The sequence below is a fragment of the Pieris brassicae genome, chromosome 8 (genome assembly GCF_905147105.1).
Source record: "Pieris brassicae chromosome 8, ilPieBrab1.1, whole genome shotgun sequence".
NCBI lineage: Eukaryota > Metazoa > Arthropoda > Insecta > Lepidoptera > Pieridae > Pieris > Pieris brassicae.
Genome location: NC_059672.1, coordinates 12,627,478 through 12,648,448, shown reverse-complemented (window position 1 = coordinate 12,648,448; position 20,971 = coordinate 12,627,478). Strand labels below are relative to the sequence as shown.

Here is a 20,971-nt window from a genome sequence, read left to right as displayed (position 1 = left end):
AATTGATAAAATAAATTTGTTTATCATTATTTATAAACCTAATAATACGATTTTTTGGATTTAAATTAATTATATAGTATAATTTAATCCCATCCAAAAATTGGTAACGTGTTCAAACCCTTCTTTGCATGATTTTTGCTATTTTTTGAAAATAAATCAGGGTGATGTAATTAATGCTCTAGATTAAAGGAAAAATATTAAAAAAATCCTAATGTAAATAAAAATATGTATTATGTAAAAAACAATATGATGGAAATTTACATCATCATGCATTGTCACATATTTGGCTCAGTACTAAATAAATAAAAAAATATTGTTTACTCAATCTTCTTTATTCTTTATGATAATTTAAAAAACAATTATTATTTTTATTTAAGCACAAATTGACGCCACATTTACTACATGAAATTGTGGAATAGCCTTTACATTTGGGAAATTTGCACCGGAGTGACCCACCTACTGTTGGCCAATGTTCAGCACCATCTTTTCTTATGTCTTTTGGAGGTGGTGGTGCTGGAGAACCTTTTCTTTTTTTTGATAGTAATTCCTCTTCTAGTGAACTGGTACTAGGACGACCTCTTTTAGCGTCTTTGGTGGGTCCTCTGTTGCATAGCACAAAGGCCAATTCATTTCTGAATTGGCCCATTGTAAGTAGACTCTTTTTGGGTTCACCTCTTTCTTGAGCATTTTTTTTAATCATCAGCAATCCAAGAGTTTATAATAGCTAGATCAAATAAATGATAAAATATACGCAAGTACCACTTTTTAAACCTTATTGTTATATGATTTCTGCCCAAAAAGCTAGGTGTGATAGACCACCTGAAGCAGTAGAACTCCCCAAGAAAGTAATTTTATCTGTGTCATACACCAGATTCCTTTTTTTCCAAATCAAGCTTCTTTTGTCAAATGAAAAACTGGATGAAGACTGCAAATTAGATAAAGTTGATGGGTGAGAGGGTTCTTGATCTTCTGCTTCTACAAGAGGAGGATCAATGTCAGCAGTTTCATCCACATCATCCCCATCATCATCATCGTCGTTCTCCTCCTGCAACACTCTTATAACTTCAACAGAATCGCGGTTTTCATCATCGGAATCTTGGTCATCGAGGTCATCTTCTGAGAGCCAACCGCCTTGTAACTTACTAAGATAATCTTCAATATCTCTTTCATTCAAGTTTCCCTAAAAAACAACATAAAATAAACATTTACAAAAAAAAATTGCCATACATTACAGGTGAAATTACTGCATAGAGATGTAAATTTCCATCACATAGTTTTGAGAAATTTATTCACAGTGTTTTGATATAAATTGTACATAAAACAACAAAAACATGAAAACAAACCTTATTTCCACTCATTTTCACTTTTACTGTATTTTATATATCCGTTTATTTCCATAAAACAAACTAAAATCTCGCTCCTTTTTTCCTGTCACAACAAACAGCGGAATGACAAGTTCTAGGCCTGGTAATTGACAGTGATGTTTGCTATTTTTTGACAACTGCGTTTTGTTGTACGCAATAGTCGCTTAAAATGTTTACAGCAACAACAAATTTACAGTACAAGGGTTTTGAGTACCTTTTTTTGTTGACTAAATATTATGATTGAAATTTCCCTCACCATGCAAAGAAGGGTTAAAAATGAAAAAAAAAAGAATTACTCAAGCTTGGACGTGTCAGTGTATAGAGTATGCGCTCCGCGTCTTTCTGATAAAACTAATTTTATTCTGCATTGTGGTGGTGGCCCAGGGGGTTTCAAAGGGGTAGAAGGGAAAACAATATTATTAGAATGTTAAATGAACCCTTTAGCTCGTCATCAGAAGACTGACGATTTGGAAGTGATCGAATTTTTTAAATTTAAAAAAAAGGTGAAATACGCCTCAGATTTTATAGAAGCTTCATCTTGATACCCTTGTCGTACTGATCCATAAACTGACGTGGAGAAAGTTGTTTAATATTACACAATACAAATTATATCCTGTCTAATATCTTCATATTCAAAGTTCGATTCAAGAGGGTGAGATACGAGATATAATGAGAGAGAAGTGGGAATGCACCACAGTTTATGATTTTACTTGCAACTTGTGCAACTCAAGCAGATCATGAAAAACAAAACTTTCTAATAATGTGTAAACTTAAATAGAATAAAATGAATTTATTTTTTCATATCATGTGTAGGTAGGTATGGTGGACTCAATTTCCGCACTTAAGACGCGTAGTTGGTCTGTTGTGCGTAAACATATCATGTGTATTCTTTAAAGCTATATATAATAGTAAGTAGACAAGATTTGTACTTTACGTAATAGGAAAGTAAGTGAGAAGGATGGACTCACGAAAAGCATAAATTAAAAGGCAATATAGTGATAGTCTTTTATTCCTAACATTTAGAATCTGAGCCGGTGCGCAAATTGGCTGGAGCGCAGACCAAAGGCGGCCTTAAGGTAACCCCGTAGCACCTTTTTGTCTGCGCGTTTGCCGATCGCTTTAATCACCGCATCATCTACCGTTTTCTGGTCGGTCTTACGTTGTTCTGATGGGACATATTTCTGAAATGGGGAAATCAGCAATTAGGATGTCTCTGAATACAATTAGGTTGTCTCTGAATACAGTTTGGTTGTCTCTGAATACAATATGTTTATTTTTATGTTGTAATAAATACTAACAATAACATAACTGTTTCTATATTTAATAATTGTTCTATTTAGCCTCTAAAACTTTTACAAAATTAAATAGTGATTTGACAACTGTGGCATACCTCTTTTTTGGTGGCAAAAATATCTTCACCCTCCTTCCGCTTGACACTGCGCTTGGTGCTCTTCTTGTTCTTCTTGAAGTAGGCATCATCAAGGTGAGCGGGAAGTTTGAAGTCACCCAACTCAACATTGGTGCTGGTACCAATTACATACCGTTGGGGAACACGACGGAGTGGACATGAGTTGAACTAGAAAGACAGAAATTAGTTTATATTATTTCACAACTCTATTAAAACCATGCTGTGAAAAAATCAATACTCAGTAAGAAATTTTGTGTAAAATTAATACAGTACAATTTAATTTGTGTAAAATTAAACTGGAAATTTATATTTCTTCAACTGATTAGCTTGTCCTAAGAATTTAATTCTTAACAATTTAACTAAGATTAAATAGTGTCTTCAGTATTGTAAATAAAAATAATTAACCATTCTTCACATTTTTATACTATTTTGTAATATTTCAGTTTTTGATTTGGTCCAAGAGTAAATATTTATATTAATCCAATCCAATTCCAAATAATTATGTATACATACTGCAAATGGTCCAGTAACAAGTAGGAGACCACTTGGTAACACTCCAACAAGCACCACTCGTTTGCCTGCGTGTCTACCTGCCAGCAAGATGCAAACAGTTCCAACAGTAAGGTTGGGGCGGATGTTTCTGACATGCTTGCTAAAGCACTTGTGGTGGCGGTGTGTTTTGATTCTAAGGGAACAATGATGGTTATAAAATTATTTTTTTATATTACTTTAAAAGTTCTGCAATTAGGTTAGATCTAATAAGATAAAAGTTCTAGTTATAAAACCCACTTTTTGCATCAATATTATAGACAAAAACAGTTATTACACATATAATTTAATTGTATTATATTAAAACTTTTGTGACATTATTTTTTACATGTTTATTTAGTCATGGTCAAGTCAAGATTCAGAGTAAAGACCAAAACTGAGAGGTGTTTTATATATATATATTTTGAAATACATACTTGTCTTGTGTAGGGTAGAAGGATTTTCGCCGGCGCAGCAAGACATTACGGGTGCCTCCATTCTTCTCACCACCAATGGGCTTTACTACCACTGTAGGCTTCTTAGCCTTGGGTGCCTTGGGGTTTTTCTTGCCAATGAACTTATATTTGGCCTGAAAATCAAATTGTTATAAGTTTAAAATATTTCACTTCCTAGATAATTTTACATGTTTCTTTTGAAAATTATGTGCTTTTATTTTAGAAAATTACGCACTAGCATTGAAAGAATGATTTACCACATAGTAGAAAAGTACTTACAGTTTTGTGGAACATTTTAGATTTCGAGAATCTGACGATTCCATTTCCTAAGTCATAATTCCTCGGTTTGCCAACTTTGGCTTTCTTTACTCCGCTTGCAGGAGCTACAGGGGTCTTAGCCGCCTCCTTAGGCTGTTTCGGAGCCATTTAGAATCTACAAACAACAAAATACAACCTCAAAACAAACGTGTCACAAAATAACTTTTTATGATTTACAAGTTTTTTTTAAATAACCCTTAAGTTTGTATTCTTCACTAAGTTATCTTGCACTCTCTAATATGCTAGTTTTGGTCACAAAATATATTTCGAAACAAAATAACACTTCACAATCACCGACATACTGTATCTTCAACTTATCAAATTAAACTTAAATTATTATATTTTACCGGGTAGTTATCACAGAAATATTTAACAAAACCACTTATCTGAAGAATACAATAACTAATTTTATTACTAATTAAAAGAAATCTTTAAATATTACACTTATTTGTGTGGATTTATTTTATACAAAAACAACATCGACTCACATCAAAACCGGGATCGAGAAAAAGAAGTTGACATTAGAATTTAGTGGTCAAATTCGCTGTTGAATTTGACAGCGTCTGATGTCTGACAGTAAGCTTAATTGATTTACTTGACATAAAAACTTCTTGTATATTTTTAAATTATATATCTTCATAAAATATATTTACATACTAAAATGTTAAATAAAACACAATATTATTAAAATCAATAAAGTTTGTTTTTTTAAATATCAATGTAAATTTCAGAACGTTTATGTTAATGTCATAGCTTCTTGTCAAATATAAATTACAATCTCAATGACAAATCTCGGAAATGTAATTCGCATTTTTATTTTTATTCAGTTTTCGAAATGGCTTCTTTGCGGAGCCCGTCTTCGCCATCCGACGGATATAAAAGGTTTAGTGATGATTTCGCAAACTCCAGCATCAACAATTACGGCTCAAACGTCACAAGTAAACGAGAAGCTATATTTCAATGCACAGTAGCCGCATTTTATGTACGCTTTTGTTGTTAACAATACATTTTTATTCATATTAATTTATTTAATTCTTCAACAATAGATTTAGCTGGCCTAGTAAATACCATTAGGATAGATTGTGTCTTTAGAGACATGATTTAATGAGTCACAAGCATACGGTGAATACTAACATAACATCATAAAAACACCAGTTAGGCTATCGACCTAAATCATGTAAGACGGCTTGACGCAATCAGTAAAATTCTGCATGTTAGTGCTTCTGCATGATGCTAAACCCACATTTAATAATTATAAAACTAATCGAAGTTTTGAATGATTCGATAAATTCATCCTGTGGACAGATGAGTTTATGATCAACCAGTGATTGCAATTTTCACTTGTACAGTCTCACTTCCTAAGTGACAGAAATATATTTTTAGTGTTTTAAACTCAGAATTTGAATAAGAAATAAAATGCTTTGCTTAATAATTTATATGCTTATCACAATTTTACTATTTAGAGAGTGAAATGTGTTCTGTTTATTAAATTTCATTAAAATTTGACCAGTAGTTTATCAGCTGACTAATATTATGCTAACAATCAATGAGTTGAGTACTCATTATTTAACTTAGTATTTACCTAAATATAAAACTAATTTAAATTCTCTGATATTATTAATCAAATAACTTGAAAGGGAAGATAAATAGTCTGAATGAAGCACATATCTCTTATCAACAAATGATAAATCTATGATTTGTGACATTATTCAGTTATGTAGTGGAAGTAAACATAAAATGTCGAAATTGCCTACAATAGTATATAATGTTCTAAGGGATCATTGGTATAAGTTAAAATCATGTAAGTGCAAACAGTTTCTTGATTTATGACTATTAATTAAGTTATCTAAGGGCAATTTTAATTGCATTATCATAGTGCAAAGATTATTAGTTACTATCCTTATTTGATAACAGTTAAATGTACAGTTATAAATATGTTCATGGTTTTCTATTGAATGACGCGTGTGTTGATGACGTAACCGAAATGTTTTTGGTCAATGAGGGTAAGCTTAGGGCATTCACATTAATAAAAAACGTATTTAATGTGTATAAAACAATTGTAGGTTAATACCTAAGAACTTATGCAAAATTTTAAATCGTACTTTCGAATTGTGTAACACTGTAATCGTATTGTTACTTCGTATAAATTGAACAATATGACCCGCATTTCGAAAACTGCAAGGTCAATGCCTTCTGTAATTGCCATGCTTATTAATCTAATTATCCTAACAAGGATGTTATTGATGATCTGATAATGATACAATTATTTATATTCTCACATGATGTGTAGATACAAATTCATGGCAATTACATACCCGTCTCAATTTTATTTAAAAAAAAAACGAAATAATTCAACAGGTAGGTCTGAATACCCAAAGGTGATAACCATATGATATTTCTAAGCAAAAAGGTCAGTAAAGTCCTTCTATAAAGATTATAGCTACCGTTTCAAATGCTCAGGAAGCTTAAAAAATAGAATGAGATATAGCCATGAATCCCTCCAGTTCTAAAAAGCCTCAGGTCTCAAAATTGAAAGATTATTAACATAATGTTCTTATCACGAACAAAAGCACGGCCGTGCGAAATCCGGCGGCACGATTACATTAATTACTATTTTCTGTAATATGACAATTGCACGTGACCCTCTTTTCTATGATGAGAATTTATAATATTGTACTTTTTATGTGTGCCGAAGTGTAGCCTAGATACAGTTATAACATATTCTCATGTCTAACGGATTAAATTTGACACCAATCGCAAATATTTGATCGACTTTTTATATTTATGGAGAAATTCGGATGTAAATAAAGTTTTCATTACACAAAAAAATGTATTAGGGCTATTATGGGCGTTGGTCCACTTGTTAGATGTAGACCATTTTTTACGAACTCAGTATTTTAACAGTACCAAGTTTATATATTCTTGAAGCAGTTATGACTAAAAAAACATCCAAAATTGTTCATAACATTCAAAGAAACTTGCCTTTATATATTCCGCAGTAAAGTTGTTAAATCAGAGAGTTAATTGAATCGCTAGACAGTTACTTAAAAATCAATATTCAATCAAGTCGCTAAAGTTCCGTCAGACAAGTGAGTGAACAAATCGTTTAACGAGTTTCCTAAACGTACTTAGGCAACAAGACTAACATAACCTAACATAACCTAACTTGACCTAACCATTTACAATAAAGCAAAACATTTTCCAAGCTCTCAATTCTTCACGATAACACCGAAATAACAATAACAAATGAAATAATCATGGCGGTGTCTTGTTTTACATTGTTAATCAACACGCTGGCTTTCGGTCAGACAGATAGTGAAACGTTTTCGACGCTTCTTTATTGAAATCAAAATGCTAGCGACGTTATTGAATATGGACATTTAATTAACTGTCTAGAGATTCAATTTACTCTCTGATTGAACTACTTTACTGCGACATATACAAGGGATCCAAGACGGTTGTAGGTCCCTGCATGCTCCACCACGTATACAAAAAATTGTTACGCCATGGCTATAAAACTATTTAATCACCTTCCTAGAAGTTATAGATCACTGCCATGTAATTCTTTCAATAGGAAGGTGATTACATTTTTAAAGAAAAGTGGCTTTATAGCGTAGACGAATATTTGGACCATAGATTTGACAGCTATTGTAAATAACTTAACTTTGACATTATGTTATGTTCTTATTATAATACATTGTAAAAATTGATATGACATTTGCATGCCTATTTATATATGGCTGATTGTGAAGATATTTGTAGTTGATCGATCTTACCACTGTACCACTCCACCACCACTATCTTGGCAAATAAACGATTTTTATCATTATAATCAACCGCTTGACATTTTACTCAGTTTTTGAAGCCGTTTCGCAGAAGCTTTTATTTGTTCAAGAAACTTTTGTTACATTACTGATACCGTTACATATAACTGCGGTAAGTTTAAAGGGAAAACTTCCTTTATCCGCTTTTATAATCGTCAACCCTAACCAATAAGTAAATAAAAGGCTTATAAGTTATGATGTTACTTCTAACATTACATATCCTATTACTTACGGGCAGGAAGTAGGAAGATATTTGACATTGTTATACGTGATTTTTTCATATCTGAAAATGTTTAAGCATTTTAGCATGTAACATTTTATAGATAAGATATTTACCGGTAGATAGGTGCCTTATACCTGAATAGATACTAACCGTAGAGAAGAGAACATGCACTTAAAAATAAGAGCCAACTGTTATTAAGCAATTTGATTTTTTGCACTAAGCTGGTTAATTTAAAAATGTTTGGCCCTCCGAACTGATTATATTTCTATTTTCTTCCCTGTGCGTTGACCGCTACATGAAATCCTATTAAAAACTAATCTGTCTGTTCTGCTTGTCTGGGGTATAGCGAAGTGTCGATAACCTACTTTGCTATTTTAAAATTGAATTAAGTTGCAGAAATTTTATACAGAATTTTCCATGTTGTCGGTATACATTGCTTTAAAAATAGTCCATGTCGTATTAATATATTTTTAAATATATTGTTTTAATAAATATAAGGTTGGAAGTAGGTAGGTAAAGTAATATGTGGGTATACACTGTTAATCTAAATATATTGTTTATATTTTAAACACGCTTTTGTTAACTGTACTTACGTTATCACTGATTTTAGAATGTGCTAATTTAGTTACAATAGCGCAGTGCAGAGTCAAGTGCTTATTAAAGTGAGTTATTAAAAATGAAATTTGATGCGAATTTTTTTTATATAGTGAAAAATCGAGTAACCGCACAAGTGTATTCTTCGTTTACAAATAATTTTGGTATGTTTTTATCTAAATATAAACATTTTTATGTCGTATGCATGTTTTTGATGAAAAGGAATATACACAATAACACTAATAAAATTATTATTACTTTATAAACGTAATTAAATCTGTGGTTTTCTCTCTGATTAGATTAAATTAATAAGCTTTACATTATTTATTAGTATTGACATTAAAATCCTGAACTTAACAGATTCCAGAGCAGGTGATGGCGGCGGTGACACAAATACATTGGACATGGGAAGCCGTTCCTCATTGCATACCGGTTTGCAAATGTCAGAGGATGAGCATTGGGAGATGAACTATCATGAGGCTGCTATATACTTAGAGGTTAGTTATAAATCCTCTAGGGTTCACACTTTTCTGGTTAGTGAATCATAACGTAACTCGACAATACAATAACTCGCTATTTCGTACCACGAACCACTCAAAACGCGATGTTACTAAGCCCATTAGTGTTTGATGAAATCCGATTGAACTGTAATATTGCATGACGTTCATCATTTAGTCCAGAGACTTAATGTAACAGAAAAAAGATGGCCACAAACTGTAAAAGCTCGACTATGATATAAGGCATCAGCAAACTTTATGGTCGTCTTCTTTTACTAACTACAAGGATATTCATATAGGCCCGATATATGAAATAACTAACCTGTCAGAAACAAGAGAGGTGGACTTACATTGACCTTTGTTCTGATGTTTTCAGGAAGGTCTAAACAATGAGAAGTTCGATTCGCACCCGTCAAGTCCGGAGGAGTTACCTGCGTATCTACGCGTACATAATCCTTGGTACCACGGCTTAGATCTCCTAGCATCACTTGTTTTGATCTTGCTCGCATTTACGGAAGATCCAGCTGTACCTGCTTTCGAGGTAAACTCTCTAAAGTCTCCCAACCCTTGGAAGACAATTTTTTAAGCGATCCAGACATTCTATTTTCAAATGTGTATCGTGTATTTCTTTTATACTGTTTGTTTTTTAAACTGTAGTATAAGTAAAACTTTGTTAATTCAATGTGTATATGAAATATTTTAATATATGTTTTATTTAAATCTGTAGTACAATTTTTTACATTACAGTTACCAGTATGGGCCCACGGTACGATAGAGCTGCTAGCCCTTTCAGTGATCGGTATCGAGTTGCATCTCAAACTCAAATGGATCGGCTGGGGAACCATTTTTAAGCATAAACGTACTATGATTAAGGTACAGTTTTACTTAAAACTATACGAATATTATTTATTAAGCCATTTAAATTAGAATGTATTTTTCTTCTTACATTAAATTGTGTAGTACTCGCGTGAACCAAAGACAATATTGCACGATACAAACAATTTACGTTAATATGGAAGGCAATGACTGGCCTGGTAATAATCCTACTATCGTTTTCGTCATACAATAACATTAAATAAATATTCTTTATTACAGTTATGACTAATTCTAAAGAACTGCACAATTACCAACAACTACATGAAAAACAAGTGACACAATTCTCTTCTACCTACATCATATAACTAATTAGAAAACCAGCCAGTCTTATGAACTCGGCTAGAGTACAAACAAATAGGTCCACCTCCAGAGAAACATTATTTATTACACGCGTCGCACACGTGAGCGGCGCCTCGCTAACTGCGTTTTTCTTCTCTTTCTCCGCCTTAAATTCTTGCTTGGACACAGTCTCTCTATTACAGACATAGGTGAACTGATTAAGACAGCTCTCTTCATAGTTTGGTGATAATAAATCTTAATTTTCAGGGTGTAACATTGCTGATAATGCTATTGGAGGCAGTTGTAGTTCTTTGCCGACAGTCCTCTCACTTCAGAGTGACGAGAGCATTGCGTCCTATCTTCTTGGTGGACACGAGACATTGTGGTGGAGTAAGGCGATTCATAAGACAGATATTGCAATCTTTGCCGCCTATACTTGATATGTTAGGTAGGTGATTGATGTTTTTCGATGTCCTACAAAAAATCTTACAGATACATACAAAATAAAAAAATAAAAAATCTACCATCTACTACAACCTTTTTAGGTCCGGGCCTCAAATTTCTGTATCTGTTTCATTATCATGTGTTAATCGAATAGGCAAGTAGGTGAACAGCCTTTTGTGCCTGACGCACGCCGTCGACTTTTTGCCTAAGAGGCTAGTCAGTTTCCTCACGATGTTTTCGTTCACCGTTCGAGCTAATGTTAAATGCGCACATAGAAAGAAAATACATTGGTGCACAGCCGGGGATAGAACCTACGACCTCAGGGATGAGAGTCGCACGCTGAAGCCACTAGGCCAACACTGCTCACGCAATAAAAAATATTTGTGATTAATATTTGAAGCGAATTATGGACTTTAGCTAGCCTCAAATATTAACTAAAGTAGATGCCAATTCAATAGATGACATTTGACACATCTGTCAATTTATAGTCAGGTAACTAGCTTAAAACATCGATTAAAGTGTTTGAATTGATACGAACTCTAAACATAATTGACTCGAATACAGTTATTATGAGAGATGTTATAAGTAGTTAGTTATAGGTTTTTAATTATTTACTCTCTTTAATTTTTTTACTCTTTCGTATTTCGTAAGAAACACGTTTCAGTTACCCAACATTGTAACGACGTTCTCTTTAGAACAGAAATTATTAGGTCCTTACATATGAAATAGTCGTTTTGAATGGGAGGAGCAAATAGTCGAATATTTTTAAATATAATATATTTAGTTAATCAAAGTATGAACCATTATTTTCTATGCACTTTTGCCATCTCATAGGTAGTTCATTGATCCCTTTACTAAAAATAACAGTCAGACGGGAATCAATAAAATCTGTGAAGGCGATTTGCACTGCCCCATCAGAGTTAATTTTTTTCCCTTGTAAGAAGTTGTCCAAATTTCGAAAAAAATGGTAATCTGTTGGAGCAAGGTCCGGGGAGTACGGAGGATGTCTTAGACATTCCAATTGAAGCTCTTCTAATTTGGTAGCCGTCTGTTGTGTTGTGTGTGGTCTAGCGTTGTCGTGAAGTAGCAGTGGCGTGGAGCGATTGACCAGCCTAGGTTGTTTAGCCGCTAGCTTTTCCATCATGACAATAGACATCAGCCGTAATAGTCTGGCCAGATTTGAGAAAACTGCAATAAACAATACCGGCCCTAGTCCACCAAACGCTTACAAGTAACTTTTTTGGGGTTAATTTTCGCTTGGGGCAGGATTTGGCTGGCTGGCCAGGATCCAACCATTGCGCTGAGCGCTTCCGATTATCCTAAAGAATCCATTTTTTATCACAGGTAATGATTCGGTTTAAAATACCTTCAGTATTGTGCCGGTTCAGTAATGTAACGCAGCAGTCGAACAGCGATATTTTTCTATTATATCTAATGTCATTTACGTTTATAGGTCTTCTTATGTTCTTCGTAGCCACGTACTCCCTACTAGGATACTATCTATTCTCTGAGCACATTGACAATGGACATTTTCGGACATTAAGCGATTCGTTCGTCAGTATGTTCGTTCTTTTGACAACCGCCAAGTAAGTATATATATACTCCGGTTGTTTCAGTAGATAACAGTTATTTCGTACAGCTTTCTAAATATTTAATTTACAGTTTTCCAGATGTAATGATGCCCTCTTATGCCAAATCTAAGTGGTATGCTGTCTTCTTCATATTGTACATCATCACAGTTCTATACGTTCTGATGAATTTGGTGAGTATTATAATCGATATAGAAATCTCATTATGTTACGTAAATATAGGTAACGTGTTAAAGTTTTCTACAGGTGTAAAGATCGTGTCTGAAATGTTTTATTTTTCTCTCTGGTTTGGGCCTCAGATTTATTTATAATTATCTGTTTCATGATCATTTGTCTGTAATATGCATGTAGATAATCAGCGTCTTGTGCCTGACACACGCCGTCGAATTGGGTCTAAGGCAAGCCGGTTTTTCCTTTCGATGTTTCCCTTCACCGGTCGAGCAAATGTTAAATGTGCACATATAATAATCCTCCATTGGTAGCCTGCTGGATGGATGAGCATCGCACGCTGAAGCTACTAGGCCAACACTGCTCGTAGGGTCGAATAGGATATTCGAGCCTTTAGACAAACCCTCACTAATTCGTTTTGTTGTTTTAATACATTCATGCACGAAAAATTCAATTTTATTAAAAATATTTCAGATGTTAGCCGTCGTATACGAGACGTTCACTCGCATAGAGCGTGAGAAGTGTCGTGCGTTGTTGCTCCACCGACGTGGGGCTGCGCGCCGTGCCTTTCGCCTTCTGGTGTCGCGACGAGCCCCACACGCTGTAAAGTTAAGGCATTTCGCTGGGCTGATAAGGCATTATGCGCCCCATTATAGTACGTATTCTAGCATCTATATATCTCTGAACTGAAAAGTTCTCCCCATAAATTCGCTTAGTCTTTTCAACGGATAAGGGAGCGTTCAAGTATTACGTCACGCAATTTTTTGAGATTTTTGACCCCCCCCCCCCTCCCGAAACGCGCCCTAACGTTTTCTATATCCAATAGTAAAACATAAAACATTTCGGGACCAACCCCCATACCATTATGTGGTATAAAGTACTGGAATGTGGAAAAGAATACTAACAATAACGCGTAATTCAATCCCCGCCCCGCATCCTAACGTTTTACAATAAGACCCCCCCCCAAATTCGTTATGTAATACTTGAACGCTCCCTAAACTAAATTTATTCTTATCTCAAATTAATTAAATATTTTTTTAAAGGATTTAAAAAAAAACAAAACAAACAAAATCCAAACATTTCCGTTAGAAAGCAAATGTTATGTTTTTTTAAACACGATTTGTAATTAAAACTCCACAGGTGGTTTAGACGTATATTTAATGTTCAAACAACTGAATCAATCGACAACGGGCGGCCTCTCCCGGACTGAATTTGCAAACGTATACGAAGTATTCGCGCTCCGTTGGGCGCCGCAAACATCGCGGGCTCCTTGGTACGCCGACTCGCCCTTGGAGCCGCTAGGAAGAGCGGCCGCTGTCATCGTGCATAGGCCGTACTTCGAGTATGTTATATGTGAGTTAATCAGATTTGTTAATATCGAAAAGTTTGAAGTGAATCGCTGTTTTGGTGTCACAATGTCCCTTGTTTTCATTATGTTATCTTGTTTTTTGTTATGTTGTTTTTGTTTGCATGTATATAATAGAAATAAGCACAGGGTTGTTGAGACAATACATTCTATATTGAAATTATTAAGATTTCTGTAATAATTATTATCGCTTATTATTCATATATATTTTAAAATGTGTTTTTTGTACGAAATCCTTGGTTGACAGATGCTCTAATAATTGGAAATGGTCTGGCCATGGTCCTTCGAGTGTTGGAGGCAGCTGGCGATCTGCAGGACAGCGCCCGGCTCCTTTGTGCCTCCTGGGACACCTGGCTATTTCTTACCTGTGAGTCCACGTATTATATAACTTTTTTTAATGATAATATTTGCGTTGAAATTAACATAAATGTATCGACGTTATTTAATAAATCATTATACATGATCTTCTAAGACCGGTTCCACATATTTCACCTCAAGCCAGCTGACGTAACTCAAGAAGATCGCGGTAGTTTTATAAATTTAAATTTACCCTTAATATTAAAAACCTTCAAGTTTTTATATATTTTTACCAGATAAGAATTCTTGGGTACCAATACAAACATACTTAGAAATGTGACCAAAACCCACCTAAGGGTGAACTGAACTGAACAGAACTGCAGTCCAGCATAAATTTATGAGCTTCGTTTCAGTGTTTTTAATAGAAGCAGCACTTCGGATAATGGCGTGTGGTCTTAGCGCGTATTTAGAGAGCGGTTGGAATGTGTTCGACTTGAGTGTGACACTGCTTGCGTTGATGGGAGCTGTTCTACTTACGATTGCCCCGAAGCTCTTCATTGTCGTTATGTTTAGACCACTTAGGTAAGATTATATATATATTGAAATATTTGTGGAAGTTATAAGAAACGACAGTAGAATTTTTCAATGCTTTATTGTTCCTAGCTGGGAACTATTTGATCTCTTTTGTCTTTTTAGATATAAAAAATTGTCACTTGTTTCCTTCAGAGAATTGTGAAGTATGAGGTCTGAAATCTTTGGTGTATAAGATGTTATATAAAAAAAGAGAACAAAGAAAACTTGATAAAAGTTATGGAATGCGTTCAAAACTTAATTAATTAAAATCGAATCGAATTATGTGCTTATATTTAATTTTTACATTCATACTATACACAGTGGTTAAAAATACTCAATTCAGTATTGTCAAAATCATGTAAACTGTCAATTAGGTAAACCTGTCAGCGTCTGTTGTAATCAGAATTCCGCGTCGAACCGGTAATAAAGCAATTGACATTTGGTCACATTACATACTTAAAACGTACCGTTTTAGTAATAAATGTTATGTCTAAATAATACACGTTATGAGTATAACTATGAGTACTTCTTATAGTGAAAGTCAAGCGTGAAAGAAATATAAGAGAAGGTTTCTCTTTAGACTAAAACACAAGTTTTTCCACCTGAAATACTAAATTTTAATTATATTTATTTTATTAAACATTATAAAAGTTAATTATATGTCTTTCAGATTAATGCGCCTTTACAAATTAAAGAAGAGATATAGGGACGTGTTCGGGACACTGGTGTTGCTATCGCCGCTTATGTCATCAGCAGGTTGTGTGATGCTAGTGATGTACTATTTCTTTGCTATTATCGGAATGGAATTATTTGCTGGATACAATTTGAGGAATTGTTGCATGTAAGTGTATTAAAAGATTCGTAATTTTTATGTTTATTACATATTTAGGAACTGACATAGTAGGGTTACTGATGTTGCTATATTTAATAAAAATAGAATAGGGTTGCCAGACAAAATATTAGACAGGACATGCTAATAAAGTCGCCATTTCTATTGAGACGAACTCGACATTAAACTCGGAGTTGCAACTAAAGTTGCGTGGTAAGCTTACTGGCTCTGTATATAGAAATAATGTAGTATAATCATTCATTTATGCGATACTTTCTGATTTTTACCCTATAATATTCCAGAAACACGACTGTGGAAGACTTTTACAAATACTCTGAGAACAGTTCAACACCACTGGGTTACTATTACTTAAACAACTTCGAGAACATTCTCACGAGTGGTGTGACATTGTTCGAGTTGACAGTTGTCAATAACTGGTTCATTTTGATGAATGCGTTCGCGAGCGTCGCAGGCCAGCTCAGTCGGTTATACTTTATGGTAAGTGAATCTATAGTTTAAAAAAGTGAAGGCGTTTGTCTATGCCAGTGAAGTATTTGAATTTTGTCATTTTCTTAAATATTTGACTTTAATCATTGTAAGACAATCTTACGATGGTTAAATTGAATATTGATGGCCAGATTTGATAAATTATAAATTTTCTTAAAGTTAAAACCTCCAGATCAAATGCATTATAATTACTAAACCTCTTTAATCTGTTTAGACGATTTGTCATAAATAATAAAAATATTTTTCTTTAATCAAGCACACATATATTTTAAATATAAAATTTCTAGATGGTTTTAATCTGGTTACGTTAGGAGGCGACATCGAACGCCGCTACTATTCGTGTCCTCGGCTAAAAGTAACCTTTTGAAATGGGTACCCAGTACTTAACGAATTTCATACTTAACCCTTTTAATTCATATTGTGGTAGAAATAGTAGTAAATGACGCCCTTCTTGTGGCTATTTTTCTAATCATTAACATAAGTGTAAATCTTGCCGCATATTTAGTTGAATAAATAAATCTTACATAATTTTAATAGGCTTGTTAATATCAAATCTGTCTGCTGCAAGGAGTTCAAGGAAATTTCACAAAATTATAATCAATACGATAATTTAAAACTTTTCTACATAAACATTTCATACCTGCTAAATCACGACTTTTGTAATTATTGTATTTCATTATTCTTTAGTATATTGCATAGCAATTCATGAATCCATAAGTTTACATTTTTAGTTTATTTTATTAACTTTTTTAATAAGATTTGGTTCTGCACTTTTGTGCATATGCAATGTAATCACACATTTTTTGTCTTTTCCTTACTGGGATTGCCTGGAAGAGATTGCTTGATAAGGCCGCCCTTATAATTTGTATCTATTATGTGATTTGTATTTCAATAAATGTATCGAAGTGTAAAGAAATAAATAATTTTCAGGTATTCTACCTATTTACGATGGTAGTGTTAACAATAGTTGTTGCCAGCGTTTTGGAAGCATTCCGGTTTAGGATACAATACAAACGTAGTACTACGAAGAGGGATGGTGAGTAAAGAGAACGTAGTAAAACGGGAATTAAACTGAGGATGACGTTCAAAAGCGAGTCTTAGATCTAAGTGTAACTTTCGTACGTGTCAAATGTTATGACCGTTAATACCGTGTTAACATGGTTACGATGTTGTCTCTCTATACAACTATTTTATTAAAAAAATTACTTATTATTTTAGTATGTCAAATAACCTTAAAAATAGTATATTTCGAATCGTACTATACAAACACGGAAATTTAAACAGAGTCAAGAATTAAAATATTTTTCTTTCAGAGGAGAAACTCCTTCACGAGGAAGTCCATACAAGTTGGGAGGAAGCTCAACGACTCGGCGCAACGGGAGACCTTGCTGAACAGCTGAGGACGTATTTACCACCTGGAGTAGGTATTTTTTAAAGCCTTAGAAGAATTAATAGTCTTGTAACCGATATGTATCCAGTAAATAGATTAATATGAAAGTTAATATTTTCGGTAGATATGTTTTTGTAATTGGTCCAATATTCTTTTCGATATGATAGAAAATTAACATTCTAAACATTCCTGATTTCAGATTGACGTCACGTTTATAGGAACACGACCTCGTACGAAAGAAGTTTTACAGAGGAGAATGTACCAAACCGAAATACAGAAGTGGCTCGCAGAGGAGGTTGAAAATGATGGTAAATATTGTGTAGTAGTTTTTAACCTACTTCTAAAGAAGACTTTCAGTTTGTCCTGTGTATTAGAGTTTGATATAAAATAATGATGATTTAATGTGTGTAAACTTTGAAAATTATTTGGAATACACTTGGAATATACGGATTTTTTCAGTGTTAATCGCTAAATCTTAATAATAAAAGTCGTTAACTCTATTTACTATTACAACATTTAATTATCTTAATGTAAAAACAAAAAAAATGTCGAAAAGTATAAAATTTCTATGTCAAACCTATGTTTGCTATCTCCCAGTTGTTAGAAAGCTTACGCTTATTCCAGAGTAAAAATAACCTAAGAGGAAAACGGTTCCAAGGGCGGTTTTGTGTAAAATTCTAACAAGCGTACATTTCTATAGATTTTTAAATCATCTATATAATCGCACTTAGAGATCAGTATTACGTACAAATTAGTGATGAAGCGAGACATTGTGCATGCCCAGTGGATCATGACAACCATATCCCTTTGAATTCGCCTTTGGTTCGACTGATGGTTACCACATATTTATAGAACTGCAGCCATCAACAACAGTAACGTCAAGCGAAGATCCCCTTTCTCCGCCATTGATCCAGCAGCCTGATGGAGACAACCATCACATACGAAGTGGTTATCAGTTGTAGAACCTAATATTGTTGGCGCTCCTCCAACATCTGGCCGAATTGTGGAACGCCTTGAAGAATATTGAAGGGGCTTAGGATTTGGTAATTTGAAATTTAGAGAAATTTCATGGATCATTTTTTCTTGTTTCCGAGCCAGTACGACTTTGGCGCCTTTAACGTGTACCAGAGGTATTAGAACTGGCCGAGTTGGAGAAGGTAAAGAAAGAAAAGCTTAGAAACTGCTGTTAATATATTGGTATTATGCACGTAATGAATTTAAAATATGTTGCTCTGCAAAATAGAAACTAGCAGAATATAGCCAAAATCATATATATATATAAGCGATGTTAGATAAATTTAGCGTTTTATCAGATTAAAAAAACAATACATAGATGTTACACCAGTAAAGCCACAACCAAATACAACAAAACGTATTGTTAATAAATGAGAACGTATTTCACTTTTAAATGCAACACTCACAAAAATTGTGTAAAATAAATATACATAAATCATTTTATGTATATAATTACAATTGTATTTATTTATTTTAAAAATGGGAGTGTTGCTTTTATTCCTGGCATCTAAAACACAGTAAGCCGTGTTGGCCTAGTGGCTTGAGCGTGCAATTCTCATCCCCGAGGCCGTACCAATGGACTTTTTGTCCATGTATGCATGTAACAATCGCTGGTATGGTGAAGAAAAACATCGCAAAACCGGCATGTTTGACTGCATCATACAGTAGGTGATCAACCTAATTGCCTATTGAAAAAAATCTAATGCTGAAACGCATGCCCAGGCCCAGACCTAAAACGTTGTAGCGATTCTGTTTTTGTTATCATTAAACACAGTTACTGTACAATGCAGTTATCACTCATTAAAACAAAAGCGGCTTCACACTTGCATCCGCTCCAGGCTCTTAGGCTTTGAATAATATTGCATAATTAGGTATAACGCCAATTCGATGTTAGAGAAATTTCATTGTTAAACTGTACAATGCTCGTGAATTTTTTGATTCGACAATTAACCTAATTTTAATTTAGAGAATGATAATGGTACAACAATAACTAAAGTACTTTATTTGTCGAAACGATAAATGTTTACACTTTTTACAGACCAAGCATATTGTGATTATAATTTCAAATAATTGGTATTAGTCTGTGATAAATTATATTTCTTGATTTAATTTGCACTTAATGTGGCAGCTAAAATGCGGGTAACAGAAACTTTTCACGCGTCAATCGGAGGTAAAAATTGTTGAGTATTCTGAAAACAACTTTTTATCTAATTTATATTCGATAACATAATGGTTATATAAATCACATTATTTTTTTCATATAGAATGTCTTTTGAAATACTAGACTATAAATTAGAACTGTAGTATATGAAATTTGCCTTCATTAGATGTAAGGAAGTCACAGGTATAGGTAGCTAGGAAAGCTTTATGATAACCGCATCTCGTAGGTTATGCGTCTCCATCCGTTAGTAAAGACGAAATTTGGCGCCAAATTATTACGCTATACATTGCTCTTAGGAAACCAATTTTATTCTACCGTGACTGTGAGGTTGTAGTGAAAATGAAATAGCATGATGATTTCTGTCAATATTTAGACGAATAAATCTTTTACGTAATCATACAAGTTTGTGTCCGCCATGTTTTGCGATATGTTGTCCTGTGGTTAATACGTTCCTCATATTGTGGGACATTGCTTCAAAAGTATGGGCCAGTTAAAGATTATCTTTTTAACAGATTATTTTAGAAAAAAATTCAGTTCTATCCCTGATCCTCCACACAAACCAGGCTCAGCCCTTTTGAATTATTTATGATAAGATAAAATCTTAGTATGTCTAACAACCTTTCTTAGGTTTATAAGCCAAAAAGATTTTTGTGTAATTGTTTTATTTTCGATACTCGGTGATATTGTTTCGAATCATAATTTTATGTTTAAACGTTAACTGTAGATCGTTATTTTATTTATTTGTTATTAATATCCCCATGTACCAATGTTACCGGTATAAACTTTATCAGCATTATCCATTTCGAATATACAGTACAATATTATGTACCTATTAGATAAGTAAGTTTTTTTTACTGCTATTGTAACAGTGGTAATCATTAAATTAATAACAAGAACAATGGATGATTAATATTCAGATTTAGTTAATAATTTTAGTTATCCGCCATATTTAATAATAATACGATTTTTATTAATTATTGTTTTAGACTGCTAAATACAAGATTGTCGTTTGAGATTTGTTTTTAGTATGGGCTTAGTAATTCTACGAATTAATATTGAGAAGTATTCTGACTTTATTAAATTATTAAAACAAAAATTGTTTACCTATTCTAGAAATAAGTTTTGCATAATGATTTTAAATCGATAAGTTTTAACTTTCTCAATAGTTTTATTAACATAATGTTATTTATAATTCTAATGTTTACGTTTATGTTTAATTGGAAAATATTAAAATTAACCAAAACGTAATTTTGTGTTGTGATCTTC

The 20,971-nt window shown here is 33.4% G+C and overlaps 3 protein-coding genes across 8 annotated transcripts; 1 reads left to right on the top strand and 2 right to left on the bottom strand.

The window, feature by feature from the left end:
* Nucleotides 1-383: 383 nt before the first annotated feature.
* Nucleotides 384-1,500, bottom strand: LOC123713248 (probable DNA-directed RNA polymerase subunit delta). The gene is made up of 2 exons (XM_045666836.1): nt 1,344-1,500; nt 384-1,180 (listed from the first exon to the last, which is right to left on the bottom strand). Exons 1-2 carry the CDS (start codon nt 1,356-1,358, stop codon nt 779-781), a joined length of 417 nt encoding a protein of 138 aa, XP_045522792.1. The 5' UTR covers nt 1,359-1,500; the 3' UTR covers nt 384-778.
* An 857-nt stretch (nt 1,501-2,357) lies between these two features.
* LOC123713603 (60S ribosomal protein L6) lies at nt 2,358-4,580 on the bottom strand. Of its 3 annotated transcripts, none has more exons than XM_045667353.1 (6): nt 4,562-4,580; nt 4,035-4,188; nt 3,738-3,889; nt 3,286-3,457; nt 2,755-2,940; nt 2,358-2,545 (listed from the first exon to the last, which is right to left on the bottom strand). In XM_045667353.1, exons 2-6 carry the CDS (start codon nt 4,179-4,181, stop codon nt 2,384-2,386), a joined length of 819 nt encoding a protein of 272 aa, XP_045523309.1. In that variant the 5' UTR covers nt 4,182-4,188; nt 4,562-4,580; the 3' UTR covers nt 2,358-2,383. The 3 variants fall into 3 exon arrangements, with proteins under 3 accessions (XP_045523309.1, XP_045523308.1, XP_045523310.1); XM_045667352.1 differs by lacking the exon at nt 4,562-4,580 and adding an exon at nt 4,421-4,539; XM_045667354.1 differs by lacking the exon at nt 4,562-4,580 and adding an exon at nt 4,516-4,533.
* Nucleotides 4,581-4,870: 290 nt separating this feature from the next.
* On the top strand, nt 4,871-20,746 carry LOC123713127 (two pore channel protein 1-like). Of its 4 annotated transcripts, none has more exons than XM_045666641.1 (17): nt 4,871-5,011; nt 9,075-9,211; nt 9,588-9,752; nt 9,959-10,084; nt 10,634-10,814; nt 12,264-12,396; nt 12,473-12,572; nt 13,042-13,222; nt 13,708-13,920; nt 14,181-14,300; nt 14,644-14,812; nt 15,474-15,644; nt 15,935-16,130; nt 17,070-17,175; nt 17,453-17,559; nt 17,729-17,837; nt 18,382-20,746. In XM_045666641.1, the coding sequence occupies exons 1-17, from the start codon at nt 4,909-4,911 to the stop codon at nt 18,489-18,491; spliced, it is 2,427 nt and encodes an 808-aa protein (XP_045522597.1). In that variant the 5' UTR covers nt 4,871-4,908; the 3' UTR covers nt 18,492-20,746. The 4 variants fall into 4 exon arrangements, with proteins under 4 accessions (XP_045522597.1, XP_045522599.1, XP_045522596.1 ...); XM_045666643.1 differs by having other exon boundaries at nt 4,940-5,055; XM_045666640.1 differs by lacking the exon at nt 4,871-5,011 and adding an exon at nt 5,638-5,874.
* The last annotated feature ends 225 nt before the right edge of the window (nt 20,747-20,971 follow it).